The sequence below is a fragment of the Drosophila santomea genome, chromosome 2R (assembly GCF_016746245.2).
Source record: "Drosophila santomea strain STO CAGO 1482 chromosome 2R, Prin_Dsan_1.1, whole genome shotgun sequence".
NCBI lineage: Eukaryota > Metazoa > Arthropoda > Insecta > Diptera > Drosophilidae > Drosophila > Drosophila santomea.
Window position 1 is genome coordinate 9973008 of NC_053017.2, and position 26857 is coordinate 9999864.

At 43.4% G+C, this 26857-nt stretch overlaps 7 protein-coding genes across 8 annotated transcripts in view; 2 read left to right on the forward strand and 5 right to left on the reverse strand.

Moving 5' to 3' along the window:
- Positions 1 to 153: 153 nt before the first annotated feature.
- On the reverse strand, positions 154 to 1761 carry LOC120447111 (protein stand still). The gene is made up of 4 exons (XM_039628532.2): positions 1466 to 1761; positions 1117 to 1389; positions 871 to 951; positions 154 to 707 (listed from the first exon to the last, which is right to left on the reverse strand). Exons 1-4 carry the CDS (start codon positions 1676 to 1678, stop codon positions 282 to 284), a joined length of 993 nt encoding a protein of 330 aa, XP_039484466.1. The 5' UTR covers positions 1679 to 1761; the 3' UTR covers positions 154 to 281.
- Positions 1762 to 2271: 510 nt separating this feature from the next.
- On the forward strand, positions 2272 to 3152 carry LOC120447112 (adenylate kinase isoenzyme 6 homolog). Its single transcript, XM_039628533.2, has 3 exons — positions 2272 to 2437; positions 2506 to 2657; positions 2712 to 3152. The coding sequence occupies exons 1-3, from the start codon at positions 2392 to 2394 to the stop codon at positions 3039 to 3041; spliced, it is 528 nt and encodes a 175-aa protein (XP_039484467.1). The 5' UTR covers positions 2272 to 2391; the 3' UTR covers positions 3042 to 3152.
- On the reverse strand, positions 3153 to 5884 carry LOC120447110 (probable cytochrome P450 301a1, mitochondrial). Its single transcript, XM_039628531.2, has 7 exons — positions 5486 to 5884; positions 4783 to 4933; positions 4523 to 4635; positions 4275 to 4468; positions 4002 to 4203; positions 3780 to 3945; positions 3153 to 3722 (listed from the first exon to the last, which is right to left on the reverse strand). Exons 1-7 carry the CDS (start codon positions 5749 to 5751, stop codon positions 3153 to 3155), a joined length of 1662 nt encoding a protein of 553 aa, XP_039484465.1. The 5' UTR covers positions 5752 to 5884.
- Positions 5885 to 6914: 1030 nt separating this feature from the next.
- LOC120444836 lies at positions 6915 to 7580 on the forward strand. Its single transcript, XM_039624793.1, has 3 exons — positions 6915 to 7145; positions 7207 to 7374; positions 7431 to 7580. Exons 1-3 carry the CDS (start codon positions 6915 to 6917, stop codon positions 7578 to 7580), a joined length of 549 nt encoding a protein of 182 aa, XP_039480727.1.
- Positions 7581 to 7617: 37 nt separating this feature from the next.
- The window catches only part of LOC120447108 (neogenin), a 35368-nt gene continuing 16128 nt past the window's right edge, over positions 7618 to 26857 (reverse strand). Inside the window, exons 2-10 of one of the 2 annotated variants that reach the window (XM_039628528.2) lie at positions 14003 to 15205; positions 12702 to 13335; positions 11966 to 12248; positions 11691 to 11900; positions 10296 to 11626; positions 9993 to 10237; positions 9752 to 9932; positions 8970 to 9103; positions 7618 to 8907 (exon numbers count right to left, since the gene is read on the reverse strand). In XM_039628528.2, coding sequence (XP_039484462.1) covers positions 8678 to 8907; positions 8970 to 9103; positions 9752 to 9932; positions 9993 to 10237; positions 10296 to 11626; positions 11691 to 11900; positions 11966 to 12248; positions 12702 to 13335; positions 14003 to 15205 — 4451 coding nt within the window. In that variant the 3' untranslated portion in view covers positions 7618 to 8677. Of the gene's footprint in view, positions 8908 to 8969; positions 9104 to 9751; positions 9933 to 9992; positions 10238 to 10295; positions 11627 to 11690; positions 11901 to 11965; positions 12249 to 12701; positions 13363 to 14002; positions 15206 to 26857 lie in introns of both variants that reach the window. The other variant, XM_039628527.2, reaches the window with a different exon arrangement.
- On the reverse strand, positions 9133 to 9726 carry LOC120447113. Its single transcript, XM_039628534.2, has one exon. The coding sequence runs from the start codon at positions 9609 to 9611 to the stop codon at positions 9198 to 9200; it is 414 nt and encodes a 137-aa protein (XP_039484468.1). The 5' UTR covers positions 9612 to 9726; the 3' UTR covers positions 9133 to 9197.
- On the reverse strand, positions 25509 to 26118 carry LOC120444734. The gene is made up of 2 exons (XM_039624661.1): positions 25725 to 26118; positions 25509 to 25672 (listed from the first exon to the last, which is right to left on the reverse strand). Exons 1-2 carry the CDS (start codon positions 26116 to 26118, stop codon positions 25509 to 25511), a joined length of 558 nt encoding a protein of 185 aa, XP_039480595.1.

Sequence of the window (26857 nt, forward strand, 5' to 3'; positions counted from 1 at the left end):
ATACCGAAATCTCAATGGCGCGTACACTAAGTATTTTTTTTACAGATGTTTTTGAAAACGAACCTTTAGAGATACTTTATTGAAATGGATGTGGAATGCAAAATATAACCGTTTTTAGAGTGGTCCTAAATCGGAAACTTATGTAGAGATTCGTTAAGTTTACAAATATATTTAGTACTGCTTAGTCATTTATCAGTGGATTGGTTGTTTTTAAACGTTTTAGCATTTGGTTTGCATTCAGAATCTGGAACGCATTCTAGCTGACTTTTTCAATGACCCACTTAGAGGTTAGGCTCAAACTGAAAATTCGGATTCAGATACTTGAACTTGGCCGCCTCCAACAGCATTCGGTTGTGCTCGATGCGGTTGCGGCAGTGCAACTCCTGGCTTATTTGGGCCATTGAGCGCTCCAGGCGCTGCAGCACGTCCCGCTGAGGCTGCTCCAGGAAGTGGGCCATGGACAGCGACTGTGAGAGGGTCTGAGAGCGTGAGTACTCCATGGACACGTCCTCCATCGATGAAGCCAGCGATCCACTAGATTTACTCTCGCCCTGCACTGGTGGAATCTGGCTCAAATCAATGGCAACCGGCTGATCAGACAGGAATAGGGAACCACTACCTTGCTCAGGCTTGACGGGACGACCCAGAAGGGAGACACTGGCAGGAGTCGAACCAGAGGGCAGTGTTTCCAGCGAGATGTTTGATACCTGAAAAAATCCAAGTAAAGTGAATGTTAATTCTTGCTGGTTAATTCTTTGCTATTTTCGTATGTATGTCCAAAACTTGAAGATCATAATTTGTACTATTTAATATCTATGTGTATTTAAAATCTTTATCGAGTAAAGGACTGTACCTATTTGGAGAACTTACGTTTTGAACGACAACTCCTAGGTTCTTGGGGATATTTGGTAGATTCGCTTTGACGCCGTTATCTGAAGTGGAATCTCCGGACTGGAAAGAAATAGAGATATCAGCTCACCAATACATGTCCAAACGTTCATTGAGCTATTTCGCCATCCAAACAGATACAGTGTATGTATGAATACGGTTCGATTCTAACGGTTAATGGTAAGGTGAGAGATGCCGACATCTCGCTCCTGCCCACGGCAAACATACCTTGCGGGTGGCTCCCTCCTGCTCTTGCTTGTGGCGCTGGAACACCGTTTTGATCTTCAGCTCGTGGCTTTCGTTTCCCGCCGGAGAAGAAGCTTGCAAATCAACAAACACTCCGGAATCGCTATGCGCAGCTGTAGTTGCGGTTGCAACTGGGACCGGTGTCTTCTTGCGCGGCTTATTAAAGCGTCGGTTATTCATGATCCGATCACGGCGTTCCGCCAGGGCAGCCACCTTCATTTCATAAAGTTTGCCCAGCAACGAACTATGACGTCTCTGCGCCCGGAGATTATCAAAAAAAAAACATTTTAAAAGCTTCCAATTACCCAAAGCCAATGGTTGGAGTCCCTACCTTGATGTGCATGTGGAAATTCCCGGTGGAGCGGACACTGCCGCGATAAATCCGATCCGGCGGACAGTAGCAGCACTTGACCGTAACATTGTCGCCCACCTGGTTCTCGATGCGATATAGTTCTCCGTTCAGGATGTACGGCACATGCTGGCGCTTCTCCGGATCGTTTTTCAGCTCCATCTTTTCGTCCGAACTGTCCAAGTTCGCGGACATTTTTTAGTTTCAGAAATGGGAATGAACCTGCTAGCTTTTGAGAACTAAGGCGAAAGGAGGAACGTCAAAGCAGAGGAAGAGATACAGATTCTCTCATCGCAGGGAAAGGAAGAGAGAATTAGGCAAAAGCAACGGTTCTTGGCGAAACGAAGATAGACAAAAAGAATAAAAAAAGGCCCCTGTGTACGTATAAGGTTGGCACTATTTTAAGTGTTATAAAATAGGTTGCGACGTAATATTTATCTTTTTATTGCTCTAAAGAATTGCTTAAACGGATCAAATACTTTTGTACATTGAATTTTTGTTTGATTTGGACGAATTTGTAGGCTGATATATACATTTCGTTCTATCAGGGAAATTAAACCAATCTTGTTGTGTATAATAAAATTTATTCAAATTGTTAAAAGATTTAAATCATTAAATAAGTATTATATTAGATTATGTGTACCTCCTTTGTTTTTTAAATAATTGTACATATATAGTCATTTCGCGCCAAGGCAACGTTAAAGAATACGCGGGCTAACAGTCTGGCAGCTCTATTCTGGCTGTGAAACATGGTGGCAGCTCTACGAGGTGCACGAATGAAAGAAAGTTGGCAGCTCCGTTTCTAAAATATAAACAACTTTTGTGCCTCACGTGTTAAACTTTATAAGAAGCCAAAATAAAACTGATTATATCTGGGCTTAAATATATCTAACTGATTAGCAATCGATATGTCGGAACCAGAAACAGATGCCAAACCCAATATTTTAATAACCGGTGGGTTTTGCTGCCCCTTTAAAACATTGAAGTTTCTATGTTTTACATATAAATTAATGTAATTTTAGGAACTCCTGGAGCGGGGAAATCGTATTTATGCGAACGTATAGCATCCGAACTAAAGTTTGAGTGGCTAGACTGCTCCAAAATCGCGAAGGAAAACAATTTTGTTGAGGAATATGACGAGGAGTACGATTGTCCCATACTGGACGAAGAAAAAGTATAACAAATTTGCATTACCCAATATATTTAATATATATGTGAAACTATTTAGCTGATGGATCACTTGGAGCCCCTGATGGCCAAGGGCGGCAACGTCGTCGAATATCATGGCTGCGATTTCTTTCCAGAGCGCTGGTTTCAAGCCGTCTTCGTGGTCACCTGTCCCAATACAACGCTCTACGATCGTCTGAAGGATCGCAACTACAACGAAAAGAAACTGACATCCAATATTCAGTGCGAAATATTTGGAACCATATTGGAAGAGGCACGCGATTCCTACAAATCAGATATAGTATTCGAACTGAAGGGCGAGACAAAGGCAGATGCCCATATAAGCTTGAAAACTGTCAAAAACTGGTATCGCATGTGGAAAAGAAAATAAAGGGCGATTGGTAGTGTATTATAATCTTATGTATAAACGCTTAAACGTTTGTTTGTAAAGTGCCTATTATTTACAACAGTGTGTATAAAATCAAAATCTTAAGTCTACAAACTAAACTCGTGTCATCTTAAAGCGAAGCGGTCCATCCGGCGCATACATGAAAGTGACTGCGTAATCCAATGGCTTGTGGTTGTACTCCAATTTGTAGTTTCGCAGTAGCTTGGCCAGCAGTATTTGCATCTCCAGATCGGCGAATCGACGACCCAGACACATCCGAGCTCCATAGCCGTAAGGCAGCGAGGCGAACGGATGAAGTTTGCCCGGAGTTCCACCATGCTGCGGTTTCAGCCATCTTTCGGGCCTGAAAGTGGCTGCATCCGTGACATACTCCTCCATATTACCGGTGACAATAGTCGGAAAGACCGCCTGCACCCCCTTGGGCACCTGGTAGCCACAGATTACACTGTCCTCCATGAGAGTTCGTCCGTTTCCAATCACCGTGCTGTACATGCGGAACACCTCCTTAATGAAGCCCTTCAGGTGGTGCATCTGATCCAGCAGCGGAATTGTGAGTGGTGTGTTTGGATCCGGAAGCAGTCGCTTTAATTCCTCGTGAACCTTTTGCTGCTCCACTGGACGAGTTGCCAGTTGGTACAACATGGAACAAACTGCCATGGATATCTGCAAAATACATATCAGTTTGAATTGCTATGTTCTTTTCTATTTATCATATCTGACCGTATCTATTCCGACAAGAATCAAATCAAGCGCCATTATGGTGGCTATTTTTTCGTCCTTCTGCGAGAGGATCACCTTCTCCACCAGCGAGGGCTCGCCGGCACGCAGACTGGGATCTTGGGTCTTTAGTCTTTCGGTGGCACTCTGAATGTACTTCATGCAGACACTGCAGTGCCATAAAAGTTATTTTTTGTTAATCAAATGTTTTAATGTTGTATTTACCCCACAAAGAAGTTCATGTTCTTCACGTAGCGCGTCCACAGGGGCGTGGGAAAGTATCTCCAGTAGGGAGCTTTCAGCTCCAAAGTGGCCACGTTGCGCAGAGCATACTTGGCTGCGTCAATGATTTGCTGGGGCTCCGAATCCGGCTTCAGATTTGATTCCAGACAGCCCAAGCGAGTGTCCAGGGCCACGCGACCAATGCCTAATGATTAAACAATCAACATTGTGAGTTGTGAATAAATATGTAAATAAATATTCACGGGGAATAATTACATTCCAGCGACCACTTGTGAATCTCATTGTCGAAATCTTCGGGCAGCTCTTGGTTTTCATCCAACAGGTTTTCGCAGCGCACCAGGAAGTCCTCGGTGATAACCTCCAGGGGCTGTAGATACCGGCGAATGGTGGACAACTGCAGCACCGGCTTCTGGACACGCGAACGGAACTCCCGCCAAGGCTCTCCGTGGCTGAATTAAGGTAGAATAAATTACAAGCTGAGCAAATGTGGCGATTCCACTTACACTCCGACCACGCCGCCCAGCTCCCCAAAGAAATCCTTGCGCACCACACTCTTGTACTTGACCAAACTGGGCATCGAGGGACGGAACGGGGTGGGTCCCTCGCTTCGATAGCACTGGAAATTCATCAAATTGCTTTAGCTTAATATCCGACAACCGAGCGCCATTTATACGGTGCCAGAAATGTGTGTAATGGCTTGGTGCCTTCGTGGTTCGTTGGTCATGCGGAAAGTCCCAAGCCGCTGGCGTGTCTTAATGCTTACCTTTTCAATTTCGTCGGCATCGTAGATGAACAAAAGATCGGGCCGTCCTATAAGACCTCCAAAACGCACAATTCTGCCATAACGATCGTGCAGCAGCGATGATATTTTGGCCACATCGGAGATGGTGTATTGACCAATTATTGGCATCAGTCTATGGAATAGTCAAGGTTAAACAAACTCTCCACGACAATGAAAGATGCATTGACTTCGTTCCAAAGGCGCAAAAATATGATTTGTGAGCAAAATTCGTCAGCATGCAGCAAAACTTCACACGTTATTAGGGCGACCTTGAATTTAGCGCTAATTGAACGCTAATTTACTGGATGACGTGCTATCGAACGGATTGTAACTTAAGAGTTTGGGATTGGACAGGTGTAAATTGACGGAATCCCACACGCACATTTAACAAGAATCGTTAGGCGAACTCAAGTCTCCCATAAATATTTAGTTAGCATACATAATTTTTACGAATTGGGATAAAAACTAGTCGGGGTTGCGTGTTTTTTGCACAAAATCGAAGCAAATAAACGAACATCATCATCATGGTTAATTCAATAAGTGTTGAACAAGCTGGCCAAGTTATTTGGGTCAAGTGAAATGGATAGTGTTTGGTTTTATTGCAATTGCAGTTAGCTTGGAGAAAGCGAGTCAGTTCGTGTCTTGAGTCTTTCGTTTTTTTGACGATGGGTTTTTGTTTTATTACCTCCAGGTATTGCCCAGAATAGGAATGGGCTTAGGGCCGGGAATCTGATTGTAGGGCAGAGCGTTTTGCCACTCGGAAGTCGAGTGTATTCGCGGTGCACTGGGCTCCTCCGAATCCGCCAGATGCGGACATGTGGCCACGCCCGTGGAGCTTTCACGTCTCTCCAAGCGCCTGGGACCTGATCCTCCGATCTTCGGCACACATTGTCTAAGACTGGGGCCACAGGAGCCTGTGGAACGCCAAGCTTTCAGCGACAGATTTTTCATTTAAATTCAAATCAGATTTCACTGGTCGTAAGCCTCGATTTCCAATTGTCTTTTGTTGACGTTGACACACTGATCTCCGCGGGGCAACGAAACTGGCTTCTAGCGGGAGCCGCGATCAAGTTCCACACTGAACGGCTGCCTGGCACAAACTACTGGCAGCTGAAGCTCCGACGATCCAAACAAGCTGTGTTTACGTTTCAAGCTGATTCTCTTGGCTGTTTTAAAAGAGAAAGTGCTCTTAACAATTGGCGGTTCGTTTTAAAAACTGTTGAAATGCAAACAATTGTTTCAAATATTCTGTAAAGGATGTATTGAACTTTAAAAGCAACCTTAAAACAAATAACCATATCTTATTGCTCCTAGGTATTTGTTTTGTCTTTATGTTAAGCAGATACTATAAAATATAGTATTTCCGTTAACTAACGATTATAATAACCTCTTGATGGAAGCAAAGTGACAAAATGATTGTTTGCTCTATATTTGTTGAAGACATAGGAATCACTGTAAAGGGCAGTGCATTTATTGAAAAATGTTTTTTCGCATTGTTGTACTCCAGAGGTGCATAATTTCGTGACCTGTGGGTCAGGGAGTTTCCCTCCCGTCGCTGAGTGTAAACAATAACTTGGACAGGCGTGTGCGGCCTGACACGTGCGAACGAAAATCAAGTCGCTGCGGAGCTTATTTGTTGCCTTGAGAAAAATGCTATATATGTATGTATATTTATACCGATAAGGGATACAGTACAAAAATGGTAAGAACGTTTAAATTTCTGCTTAAAGATCCCAACCAACGTTCGCCACTAATAGCGGCTATAGCTTAGGCTAAGCATTCTTTATCCCAATAATCAAATGCCATCAAATAATCTAAAGGCTTTATTCAAGATAAGCCCAAAAGTATACAGCAAGCTTAAGATGAAACGCTTGAATTAATCTGGAAATCAAAATAATATTTACGTTTAAAATTACCGTTTTCTTTGTGGGTGGAGAAAATCAACTAGTTGCCATAATGCTCATTACAAATCATTACACGCTAATTATAACAACATTATTTGACAAACAAATTACGAAATAAATGAGTTGTAGCTAATGATTTTCAATTATTAATAAACATTAGTATTGAACCAAAAAATAGCCGCTATTGCAACATATAGTCCATTTGCAAAAATGATGACACTTGTATCCAGGAGACTGCTCCTAATAACCGCTGCTATTTTGTGCAGCTTGAGTTTAAGAATCGAGTGCAGGTCGAAGTCCCGATTTACCAATATGCTGTGCGAGTCCTACAATGATTCGTATGCAGCTTTTAAGAAATGTAAACTCAATTTACTGGGAAGAGGTCGAGTTGGAGCCGACATATATGTAAGGCTGTCTGAACTGCCCATAGACAACGGTTGGGTAAGTTAATATGGTTTCAAACTACATAGTCTTATTTTCACTTTCATTTGTAATTTCCCAGATTAATTTGTCCATTTACCGCCGCTACAATGGATTTCGTCCGTTTATGTACAATGTCAGCACAGATCTCTGCCATCTATTAGAAAACTCGAATGTTTTGTCTTTTCAAGGACTCGTTATGAATGCCATTATGACGCGATCGAACTTAAATCACTCATGTCCATACAACGTAAGTTATAGATAAACGAAGTGCAGTAAAGATGACTTATTTTTACACCCATATAGCACGACATTATTATGGATAACCTGGAGTTTTCCGATGATTTCCTCAAGAATTTGCCTCTACCGCAAGGCGTCTATAAAATACAACTTCGATTTGCAACGTACAAAGTTTGGAGGGTACAGGTGACAATGTTCTTTGAGAGAGCAGAATAAAATTTGTCTAACCATTAAAAATCAAGCAAGACGAAACTTCTTTTCACATATTTTTTATATATTTAGCAATTTTCTTTTGATTACAAAGTTTACGTTCAATACAATAAAAATTTCACAATTCGCGAATGCCTTTCTTGTGCATTTGCGTTTTTTGAAAGGTTTTGCTGAGTTTAATGAGATGGTTGTGCAAAGCAATGTCAGATACAGTGTTTTTGGTGAACAACGCATAAAAACAGTAAACTTTCTTGGCAATAAAAACTTTGAACACATCAAAATCTTTTAAAAAAGTTTAATTACTCTCTATGTGGTATAACAGACAATGCAATACCACCTTTTAATAATAGTATAGTTTAAATCGTAAATGCTTTGCTGGCTTAGTCTAGACCTTGACTTTATAGCTTAAGTAGTTGTGTTGGATTGGCGTCAAATCATTAAATGGCACGTATCAAACTCATGCGTATGAATGGACAAACAAAATAGAAGAACACTTTTGGGGACAAGTCTAGATAGAATGATTTTGATTGTTTGATTGGGTTATAATAGCATAAAAGTACGTTCTTAGGGTCTTTACTAGTATGAAACTTAGCTAAGATGCTGCTTGCATATGAATATAGAATGGCATATGTATGTAGACTTAGACTATCCGCTCTCGGTTGCGGATTAAATTAAGATGATGCAGATTGGTAAATATGAAATGTCGTGTGACAGTTTAGAGACAGAACCGATCCTGCACAATAGACAATGTTCGTCTAATTTCTTACTTTGTTTTCTGTCCCCGTTTTTACACTCTTCTTATTTGATAATTAACTATGCCTAATTTATATTTATAGGTATGAATGTGTGTATCTAGACTTACAAATTTATATGGCGGCGTCGTTCGTATTTACAGTTCTTTTCGGTCATTAATATATCGCACATTTGATTAACTTAAACTAAACGGACCTCCCTGGAGGGGAACACAATTCAAGTCGGTTCACTGCAATTCACAAATTCGAGTTAAATTAATTAAATAAAACAGAAACTAAAAAACAATTAACATCCACTGTTTGACGACTAATACTTTCAGCCAGCCGGACATTAGTAAGGCGGCTTTAGTGTTAACACTCGAACTCGTTGGCCGTGATTGCGCTCAGATCCTTCATGAGGCCCTCCAGATTGGCCATTTCCTGGTTAAGCTCCTCGGTGGATGTGCTGGGGGCAAGTCTTTGAATCTCATCGGTTGAGTGCACTACCGAGCCACCGCCTTGAAGCCGATTGGGCGTGGCAGCCGAGAATGATGGTTTCTTGTAGGGCGATTGGTTTTGTGGACGTATTGTGACGGCAGGAGCTGAAGAGCAATCATTACATAATTTCAAGTCGAATTCTAATTAGGCTGTTACAAATACTCACTATGCTTGTTAACGGGTGTGGCCCCGCCAGTGGGTGGTGGACCCGGCACACTGAAGCTCTTTAGGGGATGGCCACGCTTAGAACTTTCAATGGTGGACACACAGCCATTGCCTGCAGCCGCGTTGCCCGCGTTGCTGTAAAATATATGCAAAATAGGATACTATTTAATGGGAGAATTTATATTTATTCAAAACTTTTGGATGCTACTAAACAAAAACCAAGACTGGTTTAAACAATAATAGGACATTGAAGACTCCTCTTGGTCACCGACCGACCGCTGTGGCCCAGAAAGCGCAGCTTCCGCGAATGCTGAATTTGCTGCGCCAAGCGAGCCAACCGGATGTACGGCTGGCGATCGGAGACAGACATCACGTTCCACGTGTAGGTAGCCAACTCGGTGATGGTGGCCGCGGTGCGCATGCTGTAGACGCCCTTGTACTGATGGTTAATCAGGATTTCGTCCAAGCGGAATTTATTCATGAAATTGAGGAACGGTGACGGCGAAGCCATTAGCAGGAGCTGCTGCTCGACACTCCGTGGCAGCGTTTTCTTGTCAAGCTTGATTACCCTACTCGACGGTCCATGCACCAAATTGATCTGCAAATTGGGATCGATCCGTCCCCAACGCGTCCTCGAGCACATTCTCGTAGCTTGGTCTTCTTCGTAGCGTAGATCAGAAACTAGGGGAATTTTGTAGAATTTCTATCTCCGAAATGTGTTCACATGCCAATGGGAGAGCCGATAACTAAAAACCCAACTAAAGCACCGCCCACTTTACTTACCAGAAGTTGGCATCGTAGCCTCCATAAGGATGCTCTGGGGTCTGAGCCATCGAGTTGCTCTGCGGCTGGGTGAGACTCTGCTGCGAGAGACCAGCCTCCATGGTCATGTGGGATCGATTTTGGTGGCTATATTGGGTGCGCGGGTACTGAGGTCGCTCCATCGTTCCGTTCATTGAAGTGGCTGTTGAAGAAAAGTGGCTTTAATTTTCAGTCACCTTACGAAGGGTTAGCTTTAACTCACTCATGTATCCTGGCACATAGGACCGCTTGTCCAGGGAATTGGCATGACCTGGCACTGGCGTCTCCACCTCGTATTCACTGTGCACCACGGATCGTGGCAGGGTGAGGGCACCACTGCTCGAGGCTGCATCGCTGCAGACGGGTGTCACTGTGTGCAAGCCTTTGTCTATGTTTTTCAGCTCCATTTGATCGTGGTGTATCCATAGATCTGGTGGTTTGGGCACGCCCACATTGTTCTTTTGGTAGCTGCAAATGCATCAAGATAAGTTAAGGAATGTTGAAGAAATTCTTAAGAGAAACCCACCTCTTCTTTGTGTGTTCTGGCGAAGATTGTGGCTTACGTCGGCATAGCAATAGGACGCCCAAGAGCACTACAAGTAACACTACAGCAGTAGCTGCTATAATAATGTACAGCAGCTTCTCGTTGTCGATTCCCTTGGCTATGGTGTCGGGCTCCTGCATGGTGACGGCTGCACTTGTGGTGTATGATACCAGAGCCGAGAAAGGAGCATTATTAGTCCCCTTGGTGGTTCTGGCCTGAACCTTAAAGTAGTAGGTGGTGTAAGGCTTCAGATTGGGTAGCATGAGCATAGTTTCCTCGCCGGCAAATGCTTCAACTGCCCAGTCGCGATCTCTCTTCGTGGTGTCGGTGGTGTAGTAGATATTGTACCCGGTAATCTGACCAAGAGTATGTTTTGGAGGGATCCACTGCACGATCACAGTGGGCGGATTCAACTCATCCAAGCGCACAGTAACCTCGCGAGGCGGTGTAACCGGTACATTCTGATACGTACTATTCAGCACAGACATCGACCAGGAGGACTCTCTGCGTCCTTTGACCACCTTAACTGCAAACTCGTACTGCGTATTGGGTCGCAGATCATTAATCATGCAGTTGAGATCCGTTGTATTGTGGTAGCGATAGCGATTGGATCCCGTGATGCCATAGCTAACCGTATAGTGGCGATTATCGGTTACATGCTGATTTTTGTTCAGCATCGTGTCAATCCAGTAGACCACAATCGAGGAGCTGGACATGGTGATGGCTCGCAGACCCACTGGAACCTCTAGAGGAGTCGGTGCGTCCACAGGCTCCTCGTCGCGTGTCTTAATGTTGTCATAAATAGGCGGACCATCGCCCTTAACATTTCTAGCCCTCAGCGACACCACATAATCCATATTTGACTCTAGATTCTTGAGTACATGATAGCGCTCAGTCTCCTTTAGCTCGATGGTGTTCTCATCGGGAATTCCACGGCCCCAGCCCAGCACGTAGTTGCGTATCTTGATTTCCGGGTGCTGCGGGGGACCCCAATGTAGCGCAATATTGTTGGCTCCAGGGTGAATGCTTATCCAAATGGGTTTGCCCGGAACTTGGGTCTCGTCTAGATCGTTTTCCAAGGTGTTCGTACGATACCATTCTGTGAAAGGTCCCGATCCGTTCACAGTCATTGCAGCAATCTTCACCTGGTACTCGGCATTGCGGTCCAAGTTGCTCAACTCAAAGTAACGAATATTGGCAGGAGTACTCTTCACCTGGGGTGCATCCTTGAACTTGCGATAGCGAATCTTGTAGCCCGTAATCTGGCCATTGCGATCTTCCTCTGTAGGCGGCTCCCAGTGGACGGTTATGGACTATTTTGGATACAATATTAATAATTAAAATGTATTTGGACTTCATAATTGCATATCTACTTACGCTGGAGCTGGTCACTTCCAGAGTAACATTATTTGGGGGTTCCGACGGCGTCGAGGAAAACGTCTTCACACGGATCTCTACTGAGGAGTCCCCCATTCCGTTTCGATTAAAAGGCACTACTGAAATCACGTAATCCGTGTTGGGACGCAACTCGTTAAGAATGGCTTCCAGAGCAGTACTATCGTGATATAAGTCAGCACCACTGTCGTTCTGTAAGTAAGAAGGTCGGAATTTAAGCTTTATGTTCATAGTATTCTTAGTTTGGTGTATCTCACCTCGGAATAGTAGACTCGATACTTGAGTATCTCTCCATTGGTTACCGTGGGCTCTTCCCATTTGACGTAGATCTCCTTGTGACTACGGGCATATCCTTCAAAGTTGCGTGGTGGACCTGCTATGTTCACCTCGGGTTGCGTACTAACTTCTAGTGGAGCAGAAGATGCGCCGCTACCAAAATTGGTATTGGCTTCCACTCGGAATTGATAGGTTCTGCCGGGCAGCAGCGATTGAATATTGACTTGTTGATCATCATGCGACTTGGTAACCATTTTTTGCTCCCTAAAATAGTTATAAAACCTTAAGATATTAATTTTCCATAATAATGTGATTAGATTCAATGATTAAAAATATGTGATCTTTAATTCTTTGTAGACCCTCAATAGAATTCCATTTTACTTATAAGCCATATGACATCAAATGTAGTGATTTTTTCGGATGTATACTCTAATAAAGAACTTAATTTTTCTAACAGAACTGAAGTTCAAAATCCTTCTATCTCATTTACATTTCACACTTAAACACTTTGTTTAAGGGCGGTCCGGAAATGGCCACAGGATGGAAGCCAGACAGAAAGTTGGATTCAATCGAAAGCAAAGTCATTTCCGCTTCGCTGAGGAGGTGAAGCCGTTACGCGATTGGCTATCTATGCAAACAGGGTTAATCTCTGCTAATTGCTGACTAATGGAGCGGATGATAATTATGCGGGTAATGCGATGATTTCCCGCCACTCACCTCTCGCTGTTGTTCATCTTGTAGTATACCGTGTAGTAGACCACATCGCCGGCGTTTTGGAGTGGCTCCACCCAGCTGAGGGTCACAAATCGGGACTTCACTATCTGCGCAACAAGATCGCGCGGCTGGCTGGGCAATCGGGCCTGGAGTCCGCGGTCCAACGGCTTGGCACCTGGATGCGGAGCACTCGGATCCTGTTCGGGGGAATCTGGGGAAGCAGGGGATTGTTTTTGCTGCTGGGATTTCTTGCTCTTGGCTTGCTGCCAGGAGTCCAGTATTTTCTGTGCGTCCTCGCCCTGCTTGTAGGCCTCCAGCAGAGCCTCCTTAGCTGGATCGTCTTCGTCATAGTCGTCGTCGTCGTCCTCGTAATTTTTGGACTGGTTCTCCAGCGGCAAAGCACTCCCCGCGTTTAGGATATTGAATCTGCGGTCGTTGAGCGGTTGCTCAAATTTGGGAAGCTTTCCGGAAGGCATCCGTAGTCGTGTCGTACCAGCGTCATCGTCGTCTAGGTCATCGTCCTCGTCCGGAAAGGGAAAACTGCCGCCGGACTTGGTTCGCAGTTGCTCACCCGAATTGAAGGGTTTGCGACGCTTGGTCAGATTGTCAAAGGTCTGGAGGGATTTGGTGGAGTGGCCTTGGGATTTTCGTTTTTTGATTTTCACTTTGGGAGTGGGATTTGTTGGTGGTTGGATGGTTGTGATTGGGGTGATATTAAATGGAAATGAGGCGAGGATAAAGGAAATAAAAGAACAAACAAATTAAACAATAAGTTAATAAATTATATTCGAAATAAATAAAATTCATTTCATATGGTTAAATATTGATAATGTGTGCTGAAATCTCTCTTGTGTGCTCAATAAATAATTTATTTACTTCACTTAAGCCGATTGACTGTTTAAATGGTTTAAACCTATTTAAATGGTGTGTACATTCAATCTGCTAAATGTTAACCAACTTTAAAACCATATAAACATAGAGTACAAAACTTTATTAAGAGTGTTACAATTGTCGAGTGCACACAAAAGAGATTTTCATATTTTAAGATAAAATAATCTGAGTAATTTAATTTATCACTATACAAACAATACACACATAGACGCATAGGAAATTATTTTACAAAAGCAGGATGAATGAAAGGATATTTGTACAACAAAGTGAGGCAAGGGGAGCGGGGGGGTTTCGGCTTTGAATTTCATTGGGTCAATTTACAGGCCTTCAAGAGGCGCCAATTGTTTAAGCTGCACAAATACTGGACACCGAGCTAGTTCTACTTTGGCTACATCTCCAGAAATTCCACTCACCTCCTTGCGGAACAACACGCAGACGAGCTGCAGCATGGACACTGCCGGCGGCATTGGTGCCCACGCACTGGAACATCCCAGCATCGGAGTTCAGGAGTCCGAGGATCTTCAGATTGTGCCCGTCCACCAGTTGCATGTAGTCATTGGGCGTTATGAGGTCTCCGTTCTTAAGCCACCTAATAACGGGCTTTGGCTTTCCCCAGATATCGCACTTCAGTTCCGGTTCGTCCTTCTCGTGGGCGGTGGTATCCTTGGGCGCCTTGATAAACTTCGGTGGTTCCTGCACCTGCACCGTGGCCTGAGCATCGAGCGAATCCACGGTATTGCTGGCGCGGCACTGGTAGTTTCCAGAATCAATGTCCTCGGCACTGGAGATTTGCAGCGAGCCTGTTCCAACGATGGAGAAGCGCGAGTCCAGGTCGTTAAAGTCCAGATCCATGCCATTTCGCAGCCACTTAATCTGCGGCTTTGGCACTCCGTTGGCCACACAGTCCAGGGTGACGGTGTCGCCCTCCCGTACGGTTTTGGGTGAAGGTCCCACAAGGAACGATGGAGCCACAGAATTCTCCGCACCCGGGTCACTGGGCTTCTTGATGTTCAAGTTCGTTTTGCTGCTTAGCCGGGAGGAACTGCCCGATGTCACGTTGCACTGGTAGGCACCTCGATCCGATGGGCCCACTTCGTCAATCTCCAGCGCTCCGTTGGGCAGCACCACCATGCGCAACTTGTCCACGGGCAGTGGCAGGTCGTCCTTGAGCCACTGCACCGAGTGCTTCACGCCCTCCTGCCAGTTGGCCTCGCCCAGCATGCAACGGAAGTAGGCCGTCTGACCTGGCAGCAGGTAGGTTTCCAGGAAGTCCTGATTCAGATCTGGCTGCCGAGCAATGGCCACCAGTGCGGGTCGACTGAGTATACTGCCCACGCCTTCGGCCGTCAACAGGCACTGGTAGGCACCCGTCAGGCCACGATTCTCCTCGACGGAGCTGATGTAGAGTGATCCATTCTTCAGTTGCGTGCGGAACGTGTCGCCCACGATGACCAGGTCCTGTCCATCAGGTCCTCGCCACCGGATGCTTACTGAGCTGGTCGAGCTGGTCTTGCCCTTGCCTGCGCGTCCCGTGGATGCAGTGCCCGCACATTGGAGCAGCACGGAGTGGCCCTCGGGCACTACGGCATCCTGTGGCTCCAAGGTGAACGAAAGCGCTGCAAAGAAGAGTGCCAGAGTGGTTGATATTAATGCACTGCCAGAAAAAATGTGCTAGCATATATTATAGAAAGCATAAATGAACTCTTCTAAAATATTGTTTTGTTGCATGACCATTTACTATGCAACTATGTACGTTATACGTTATACGTAATATGTATATATACGTTCAATTAACAGATTATATTTTATATAAATAGCTACTCTATCCAAGAAAGAATTATACAATTCTTAACAATAATAATAACAATGCCTTATGGAACTATAATACTAGATTTTTCCCCAGTGGCGTGGGCACAGTCGATTGGGGTTTGTGCTGCGGCTCAAGTCGGACGCCCCCAGTTTACCGGAGTGTGCCTCCACTCGAGGAACGGCAGCTTCTGCAATCTGTCAACTTGTAAACATGGCTGAATAATTGAGGCTACAAAGGCCAACTCTCTCTCGAAGGAATGCAGCGGCAGAGGCAGGGGCAGAGTCTGAGGAAATTGCAAAGGGGTCGCCGGAGGCACGCAAATATTTGCATTTCCACTTTGGCTGGGCTCGACGGGATGGAGGCACCGGAGGATGAGAGGGTGGCAGGACCTGCCAATGAATAACCCAACATGCCTGAAAGAAAAATCGGGTAACGCAGGGGGCACCTTGCCTGATATCCTCAAAGGCTTAGATGCCGAGGATAAAGGTGATACAGACAGGCTGCAAGAGCTGGTACTTTTAGCTATTAAAAGCTTAGATTATTAGCCAAGAACTGGCATTAAAAAATTATATTTATTTGTTTCTAATGACATAATCAAAAAAGTGCATACGCAAGTCTTTTGCAATGACTAAAGTTTAATTTTAAACACATATTTTCGAGCTGTGTAAATATTCAGCGATAATCTTTATTCGAGCTAAATAATGCAGCAATGCTAAAAGCCTGGAGTCATCACTGGACGAAATAAATTATATATAAATGGGAACAACCTTAATTAGACATCGAGTTTCGACGAAGAGAAGCGTGAGTAAAATGCCGCTGGAATGATGACTTAATTTACGAGATTTATTCAGCTGTACAAGCGACTTTTGCGTCATGAATTACACATTACATTTCATTGCAATTCAGTGTGCGAGGAGTCAGGACTTAGGATTCAGGACTTAGGACTCAGGACTCAGGACTCGGCCTTTAGGATCCAGACTGCACCTTCGCTGGACTGCCGGACTGTTTCCCCTGCGAATCAGAATCACATTTCCATATTCCCGCTGACCGCCTGTGAACTTTTGCCAGGAATTTCACAGAAGTATGCCTGCCATTTATTCGCTCTTCTTCCGCCTCTCTACTCATCCTGCTCCACCAAGTGGCCTGCAATTCTAAGGCAAAGTTGGAGCGAAGTTATGCGAACCCTGTGCAGTGGGTTTGGGCTTCCATATTAACTCGACTCAACTCTATTAGGGTAAACTACTTAACGGCCCTGGTGGTGCCTCCACTTCAGTGTTCCTTGTATTTCACATTTTATTCGAGTATTTCAGACTCAACGTGTGGCTTTTACGGTTATTGCTTTTGGGGTCTTGGTTTGATGGAGCAGAACCTCAACTCTTTTTTATTTCCTTGCACATTTCACTTGATGAAATTGTGCTTTTTAAAGCATTTTCCCCCTCTCTCCCTTCGATATGCCTGCTTTTGTTTATGGCCAGCTTTTAGGAGCTGTTAAGACAAACATGCAGGCATAAAGACAAGAAATGGGTGCGTAATTGATCTATATAATGTAATATATATGTATAGCTCTTTTAACCCCCGTCAACTGTCAAGGTGAGCTGCATAAAATCTTGAATTCAGTGAATTTACTTTCAGAGAGCTGCAGCTGAACTGCTACCTGCACTTTTCACCCCTTTTGTTCTGCATTTTTTTATGCAACTCAATTTCGAGAAACATACCCGCATTTTGGCCACGGGGTTGCAATATACATATACATATGAGGAATTTTTAAAGCTGCTTATTAAACAATTATTCGGGTAGAATGTCTGGTCCTAAATCAAATGGAGACATCTCGCTACTATTCGGTTTTTATGGCTTCTTTGCAGCAGCAGGGAGCTGAATCCAATTAAAAACTTTATTGCTCGAATTGATTTTTATTGTACGCCTCTTTGGCAGCAGATAAATAGAGAAAGGGAGATACAATTTCGAAAGTCGGAGGGGACAAGAGGCTATCGCTGCTCCCAAAAAAATTGTGTCAATTGGTTTTATTCCCTCTTTCGTTTTCAGTTTTTTAGTGCCGACTTTCCATCCATTTTTCCATGTCTCGTTATCTATTGGATGTTTTTAATTATGACAGTGGGAGTGGGGCGGTACGGTGCCACGCCCGTGCACTCACACACATGGCATAATTAATAAATTAAACCAATTATATACAAAAGGCTCGATTTGAAGTGGCATTTTATTAAACTGTAATTGCAAAGAGAAATGTATTGCCTATCGGGATGGTGAAAGAGCTCAATTAATTACGGAGTTGCGGATTCATCTGCATTATTATTATGATAATTATTCCGTACTTGAAAATAGGCACTCTTTGGCTCACACAAAAGATAATACTTTTATGCGAATGCTTGGAAGCTTAGGAAATGCACATTATTATTTCAGGGTACACTTTCTATATTGAGGTTTTTTGTAAACCTTACCTTATGCATTTTTGTCAAACTGTTGTTGGCCTTTGTCTGCTGAAACAAAACAAAAAACGGCTACAGGAAACGAACCCTTTTTGCATTATTTGAAAAACTCCCCCAACTCAACACCCCACCTCAAAGTTTTTACTGACTTTTTATCATGAAAGTCCTTTTTTGCGGCGGGCAAATTAAAATAAATACAAAAAAAGGGGGGAAAACAGCAAGTTAAAGCTGAAAAAGAGTTGATTTGCTTTAATTGAGCAAACATTTTGTACAAATTTTGTTTTTCAATTGAGTTTGCCATTTCCGTAATTACGCTCGACGCGTTCATTGAATCAAATTAAACAATTATAATTCAGTCAGATTTGTGTGTTCGTTTTCCTAGAAATTCAACTTTAAAAATTGGACCTCTACGTCCGAAGATGGAAAAATGGCTTAATTGAGTTTAATTGTTGCACCGGATCGACAAACTCAACTCGACAAGTCACGCAGCAGGCATTTACATAAGATTAACGACAATCAACAAAAGGAAAAGAGAAAAATTTGAAAATTTCAAAATGAATTTGATGCACTTTGTTGAGGCTGTTTGAGTCAAAAGTGATCCGCATCCGTGGACGCAGAAAGCGAGGGAGAGGGTATTGGTACATGAATATTTATGACGCTCCAATGAATTTGCATATTTTACGATTTTCGTTTACAGACGATAAGGCCCAAAGAAGGAGCAGAGCAGGCTTTAAACACAACTCGCTTTTGCCGTATGCAAATTGCAGTGTGTTGGTCGATAAAAAATTAGCAGTTCGCTGGAGAGGACTTTGTAAACATTGGTCTAGTGAAAAATGCCTGACCAGGAAAACATGACAGTTTTGTGCACTGTTTAGATGCACTGAAAGAAAACTGCACTTTTCGTTTTGGATTTTCGTACCAAGAGAGGATAGCTTTACTCGTACTATTATAACAGTTTTCCTTTAGAGTTGTAAAGAAATATGAAAGAATATGAAACCGAATCAACAGGCTGCAGTTCGCCTGGGAAAACCATCTATTTAAATTTCAGTACACTCACATGATTTCCAATCAAACAGCAGAGCCTGCGGAGCAGCCAATCAAATTAGCATATGGCCGAAAAAGGAGAAAACTCCCTAAAAAGGAGCCAGCAGCACGCAAGAGAAGCGCACAATTAGCCAGAAATTTCCATTTGCCAGTCAGGCGATTCCGGGCAAACAGAAACAAAAAGCACAAAATATTTTAAGAGACAAACAAAATGAGAAATTTTTCGCATATCAGCGGACCACGATCGCAGAGGGGAGGCCATTAGAGCCAGCTAATGGTAGCACCTTTTAAGGTTAAATTGGGCAGGCCGAGGCTCCAAACTGGACACCTTATCGCTGGCCAAATTTATGCACAGCTCGCAAACTAAGGGTTAAATGTGCCAATAAGCCAAATGCGGGCGGGTGAACCCGAGTGACGCAGCTCACCGAGGAACAGAGAAACGAGATGGGATGCAGGATATGGCTCCAGCCTGTCCTAACGAGAAGTTACCCTATACTCAGTACTTGAAGCGAGAATTATATTAACTAGGAATACCTTTATGATAACACTGAGAAAGCAGCATAAGGTAACGGAAGAACTTCGATGAATTGGAATTGGCTCAAACCATCGCAAAAAACACAATACCCCGTTCTCCACTTGGAAAATCCAGGGTACACTCAGCCGAAAATCGCCAACTAAAATCTGTTAGCTTCGCAGCAGTTGGCCGCATTTGCATTTTGTGCCCCACTATCGAAAAGCGCATCGCACGCTCACGCGACTCGAAAAGGCCCACAGGCTGCACTCGCCACTGCAGCAGCGCCTAAAGTCGCAACTGCAACTGCAGCAGCAGCAGCAGCAGTTGCAGTTGCAGCAGCGGCAACATCGACTTCGGGCGAAGAGCTGGGCATCCGACCGCCATCGATTGGCTTGCCAATGTTGATTTTCCGTTTGGTTGGTTTCAGCTCCCCCTTTCAAAAAAAAAAAAGGAAATGCGCCTGCAAAATAAGAAAGAAAACGCAAATGTATGCAAAAAAAAAAATAAAAATAACAAAAAGCAGAAAAGGAAAGAGTAAGGGAAGAAGAAAAATAAATAAAATTGCTGCGAACGGAAACTGCATCGCCAACGACTGCATTGACCCCTTTTCCACCCACGTGCGTGTGAATTTGCCATGGAGGCAGTTGCTCCTTCCTTTCACCCAGCCCAACTCCTGCTCCCCTGCCCCACTTGGCGGGTATTTTATTGCAGGAGTTCCCCCTAAGGAAAAACGAAAGAAAATCGCATTGCTCACGTTGGCCAAAGTGCAAAATGCGCAGGGGAAATGAAAGCAAAAAATTAAACCAAATTGGATGAATATTTAATTGGCTAGCGAGGATCGCGGAAGGAGAAGATTGAAGTGTGTAGCGCTCGGAATAATAATGCATCCTCAGGCTTTTAAAAGCCTTCAGAGGGTTAGGGAAGTTTCCACATACAATCGATTAAGTTAAAAGGTCCAAGTGGTAGAATAGGGTCCCAGTTGGCCCCAGTATCCAATGAATTTGAATGCATCTTGAACTTTCCACTAAGAGGACTGAACATTAAACACTGCGATCCCAAACGTTTTATTCGTTTCTACCTAAAACCATCTGAAACTATTTCTTTACCAAAACAGTTCTCATAGATATTATTTATACTTCCTTAAGCTTTTCTTTGTGATTACCTAATGGACTTGTAAATTCGGTTCACACATATGGTTTGGACACACAATTTTCTCTTTTGATCATAAACCATTTCGCACCTAAGCACAGTTTTCTGCTCCATTGACTGGCACTTTCTTCGTTTTGATTTTGATTAACACCTTATGCGACACTTTTCACTCGGCCCACTAACTAAGCCACAAAATGGCAAGGCCAAAGAGGGATTGAGAAAAAAATTAAGTGAAAATCCGCCCAGGGGCTGGAAACCTTTTATGTTGAGTGGCGGTGTGTAAAAAAATAAAATGTCAGTCAGACAGACAGACAGATGGAAAAGGTGGACCGTGACTTTGAAGAGCAACAGAGATTCAAATGCAAGAGCTACAGGATAAAGTCAAAGCCGCACTGCCACCAATGCCGCATCCTGAATCCTATTTCCATGGCACCCAGGCAACCGTTGTAGGTCCGAAAAGCTGCACAAATATAATTATAAACGTCTGCTCGGCCATTAGGTTCTGCGTTGGAAGGCCCCTTCCTCCTCCCACCGCTGAAGCTCTGAATACCAAAACATCCCCCAGTTTCTGCTCCAATTTGGCTTGGGGCGTGGCATTACCAACCGGCTGTATGGCTGTATGGCTGTATGGCCACCCACCCACCGACCACGTTGCCCATTAGATGGGTCTAAATTTAGACTGGTCTGTCGGAGCAGGTTCATGGAAATTGTCGCATCAAGTGAAAACATCAATGGAGATTTTGAGTGGAGCGGGTGCAGAGGTGCAGAGCAGAGCAGCTTTGATTTTGATTCCATTTTTTATCTGCATGGCGCTTGACATTTCATGCCCTTTCAGTTCAATGGCCAGGCAAAAGGCAATCAAATTGATGACTTTACTTTCCACCCCAACCCGGTTTCTGTGGCTACATTTCAATTATGCTAATTACAAGCAGCCATCAAACACCTAATGGCAATGGGGCGAGCAGGATTTCAGGATTTATGTAAGTCCAACCCCAATTTATCCCCACCACTCTCTTTCGACTGTCTCTGTGCGCTTTGTCATTGAGCTATTGCGGTTTGGCTGCTAATTTATGGGCTTGCAGTGAACCCATTCCATGGCCCCTGAGTGCCAAACTCCTCCATCTGTAAATAAAACATACAGCTCTGGGCCTGGAGTAGAGTAGTTTCTTCCCCTCTGAGGTTGTAAACATGCCGCACACACAAAAGATTCCCACCTTCTGTTTTTTTTGGCCCTGAAATTCTGCGCAAAACTATAGAAACGAAAGGAACAGACAGGAGATTTGCTCCTTTTGTCCTGAGAATGAAGTACTCAAATTACAACCGGAGTGTGTATGTGAATGCCATAAAGCTGTCTGCAGCAATCCGATAATCATCTAAGGGCTTGTGCCACTTCATTTTGGTTTTGGAACAACAAATTTTATTATGCAGAAGAGATTTCCATTCCTTTCAGACTCGCAGTTTTTCCTATGTTGCGTGTGAAGCGCCGCCACAAAATAGGATATGTAGATGGCTAGATATGGTGGCATTAAACATAAACTATTCCTTATTGTTCCCGCTCCTTGGCAGCAAAAATGCCGCAGGCTGTGAAAGCCTCCTCACAAAAGACTTGCTCTGCATACACAAAAAACCAGTGACGATGACAGCAACTCTGTTGCAGGTTCCCAAGAAAAATATACCTTCTTCTGGCTCTCCCAGAGTCTGCAGCTAATTTGCTGCTGGCTATAATAATGCTTAAGCCAAGTAATAAACGCGGACTTTTTCCAGCGTTTGGCAAGCAAAATCTTGGCTTCACTTTTGTTTACTTTGGAGGGCAAACAAGGAGCCGTTCGCTCCATCTCGATTCATTCCTCAAGTTAATTAAAGTTTTATCAAGCCAAGAGGTAGGCACGCAGACCTCTGGAGGCATTTCCTGGAATGCAGTTTCAGTCATCTCAGTCATCTTCGCTACCCCTCAAAACTTCATGTTTTATTCAATTTCAACTGTTGCTTTTGCTTTTGTTGTTCTCGACTCTGTGTAACTAGCCAAAGTCGACTTGTGAAGTACGAGTGCCATTCGCAAAATGCCTTTCAAATGCATTTTGCCTTAAATGCTGCTGGGAGTTGGCCCAACTTATATCTTCGTCATCATCATCATCATCATTATGGCCATCATGGAATTCAGGTTGTGTCATTCCACGTTTACTGGTTACCGTCTTCGATTTCAATCAATGTGCAGCAGCTTATTGAGATCTTTCCATCTCTCTCCCATTTTCCCGTCTCATTTTCCTTTCAGCGCGGTCTTTTGTTTTCCCTAACCTGCGAGTTTTTCCAAAGCACCGAATACAACAAAAGGAAATTCATTGAATGGAGAGTACAGAGTTAAGCCTTCAGCAGTTTATGACGCGTCAGATTCAATGAGTTCGTGCCTCAATGGATCCCTTCTTCTATAATGGCGATGAAGGCGATGATGATGATAGCGTTGCAGCAGCTGTCGAGTGGAGATTAAATGGAAAATCGTTTGGAAAATGTATGTGTTTAACTAGCAGGATCAAGTTCACTCGACTCGCAGATTAACTTGGCTTTCCACAGCTATAAAGTTAAGGTTTCTTGGTTTTCAAAAAGTTTTTCTCATATACGTGAAAAACTTTAAGCTATGTTCGTATATAAACCTAAAATTGATGTCCAGGTCAAAAGCATATGCCGTTTAACTGCGTACCTGTAAGGAGAAGAGCGAAATACAAACCAATTAGTAATTGATACACATACATAAAATTAATTGGAAATAAATGTAATATGGGCAGCATAGCCTCGATTCCTATATGTTAACGACTTCCCCAACCACCAGTTACATAGAATCGATAAACGGTGTTCGATTACATGCTCGATAAGATATGATATAGCATAGCTATGGAGACCACACAGCACTCGGGACGGTACAAAAGCGGCACAAAAGCTGTGTATTGATAACTCTGCCTTATCGATGTGTGTCAAAGAGCGCGGACTGCCATTGGAAATTATAAATCAATTTCCAGGCATTCAGCGCCGATCGGCCGTGATAAGATTGCCGGCAAGGGAAAAGGTCGGATCAGGGGGCTTTAGCATAATGACGAAACGTGGCAGCCGCAAGGAAAGGGCAACTTAAGCGGCTTACCCAGAGGTTTGACCACGTCTCAAGTTGTCCCCACGAACGGCTGCCTATATGTTGGTGCCTCTCTCTCTCTGCTTCTACATACTCCCTATATACGAGTATGTGATGTTTTAATTAAGGCAACCGACGACGACTGCGACTACGACGACTGTCCGGTCGGCGCGTCGCCAGTTAGCAGGCACAACTATCGGTCAATAACTTGGCCCAGGCACGCGCCACATACAGTGAAGCCTCAGTAGGCTAAACGTTAGATAACCCTAGATAACAGTGTGATGGGTATTTTAATCCATTTATAGTTACAATAGGCACATTTCACTTCAACTGTAATTCATTAGCTGACTGCTTTTCTAATCATTTGAAGAAGACTTGTAGCTATGGAATTTTATTAGATTCGAGCGCAACGAAGTTCCACTGTGCACCTTCGGAGGTCCGACTATGTGTGCGGTGGTGTTTATTTAGGGCTGAGGCAAGAGTCAGCGCATAAAAGAGTTGCTTGATTGCTGGGCAAACGGAGCCGAAATTGAATTTTACTCGCCATCTAACTGGGCGAATGTTCAATTATGCGAGGACAAACGAGTTTTTTGCATGACCATCGCAAAAGGCCGGAAAGAAATGGGTAATCTTGGGAGCGGCTGCCTTGGTATGCTTCGGTCTTCTCGGTCAGCTCATCCATTCCGTTTTCCTGGCACATTTAATTGCAGCAATCAAATGGCTTTCGGGGCGGTGGCCACCTGGGAAATTTCCACTGGCGCATACATATATCATTTCATTTGCCTTTAATTTGACACATGACGTGGGGGCATTCCGGGTGCGGGGACCTCGACTTCCTCCTCCTGTTGCTGCCATTTGCAAAATGGCCGCCCTAACTGTTGTTGTCTAACAAAATGGCCGCCTTACGTCTTCCGCTCAACAGCCAGCACACAAAAAAAAAATAGAGCCCATATACTCACACACACACCCTGCCGGAGAACCTAGAGTTCATTGGTTTCTGAGCGGCATTTTTCACTTGCTCTGGCAAATGACTTTGGCCACATGCTGGGTCCCGCTTCTCCCCACTGACTCCCACATTTTCTCGCATTTTCCCCGCCCGTGGCAAGTCGCTAAGCTGGGCTAAGTTGAGCGCTTTTCCGCTGCCGGCGTTGCCTTTTCTTTGTCCTTTGGCATCCAGCGACGTTGCGAGGACTTTCCTTGTTGCGCAGCAAAAACTTTTGCATTATGAAATTGTAAATGTTAGCCGACAGACAATCAGAAAGTAACTCGTCAGCCAGGTGGCTGTAATATTTGTTTTCTAACCAAAATCGAAGAATTAGCTCAGTCCAGCTAGAACAGAACTAAATACTTCACAAACAGATCTTAACAATATTTGAAAACATATCTCATTTTAAAATATTAAGTCATCTTTCTGAATTAACCACCTTAAGCTGACAGCAAGGTCACACTTTACATTCTAGTGTTACCAACTGAATTAATGAAACAGTCTTACCCAAGTACAAAATGTATTGTCCTTTTAATGCTTAAAACTAGCACGTGTTTAACAGTGTAACTACGCACTTCGGTTGCCTCGAGCTGTCCGAACGTTTTAGAAAAATCGTTTGCAGTTTGCCAAGGAGAAAAACAAACTTTTCACCCCTTAAACGAATTTTCATCTATATATATTTGGTTTGTGGTGTGAGGAATTAAATTCTTATCTTTTGTGCAAAGTTTTCGCAAAGCATTTGTTTTATCAACTTATGCTATTTCCATTGCTCGACTTAAGTCGATTTCTCCCTGAACGAAGGCAAACAAATAAATGAAGCCTGTATACATACAATCTTTAGCATTTTTATTTAATTTAATTTTTATTATCCACATTAACGTCAAAATACGTATTAAGGCGTGCTCTCCACACATCATCGGTGGCCATCTTAATACTAAACATGTAGTTTCCGATTGGTAGGGGAATTCTCGCGAACATTTGATCGGTCAAGACAAAGTCCTTTACAACTATGTCATGCTATTAAAAGTATAGGAGGAATGTGTTGCTAATAAAGGCTGATAGAATAAATAAGATTATTACTTACGTTATAAGGACAAGAATGATTGAAGTTAGTGAACGGCTTCAAAGCGATGTGAATGTAATGGACAATATTCATAGGATTGGGATGTTTCATGTAGTGGCATAAGTCCACCGTGACATTGAATAAAAACGGATGGTATCCCGACAACTTCTTATAGACAGCAAAGTTAACAGAGATTTTTTCAACGGGTAGCTTCAGGATTTTTATGTACACGTTCTCTGCGATTATACCACGACCCAAAACTTTGAGATTACAAATAGGGAACTCTACGAAGGATTTGTCCAATACTTCACACTTGACGTTTGTATGTCGGGTAACACTTTGTCCGCGGAGCTCCAAAGCCAATAATAAAGTGCAAAACACTCTGATCATTGTAAAACTCATGACAGAATGAGTACCGACTAAATATTGCAAATTACTCACTACCTACTTTTTTACGTATTAATAAAATTAATATGAAGTCATGTTAAATTGTTTTCTAATTCGTTTCTAATTTGAAAGTAATTTGTTTCCGCCATTGGAGTTATCGTAGTGTAAAATCTCTTCATGCTCAGTGTTTTGTAAACTAGATTATTAGTTAGTTTAGAACTTTTTTTTGCCATACATTTTAGATATTTTATGATTTCTGCACAAATAATATTATACAAGTCAATTAAAACATTTGGTGGGAGTTTGTGTATGGAAAATATTCCCCAATAAATGTCATCCTACTCAATCTATCAACATCTGACATACGTGAATCAAAGTGGCTTTACTACGAAATGTCTGGATTTTGCTATTCATCCCGATCTGGATATATTGTTTCACTTCCAAAGGGGCAAATCAGTTTCCCAGTCGCGACAGGGTGATTCACTGATGGGATTGCCACTGATGGGATGGATTAAAGTGCATTTTCCGAGACTCATAATGATCCGGGCCCTATGCCAATTTCCCTTTTAAAGGGTAGTTTTCCTTCGGGCACGTGTGCCACAGTAGTTTGTGTAAATATCCCCCTAAAATTTTCTCTTTTTTTTGCCTGTTTTCCGATTCTAGTCTGCTCTATGAACTTATGCATCGCTGCGCTTTGACAAACCATAATCCCCTGGCAGTAAAAATATGGATTTCATTTCATGTTTAATATTTT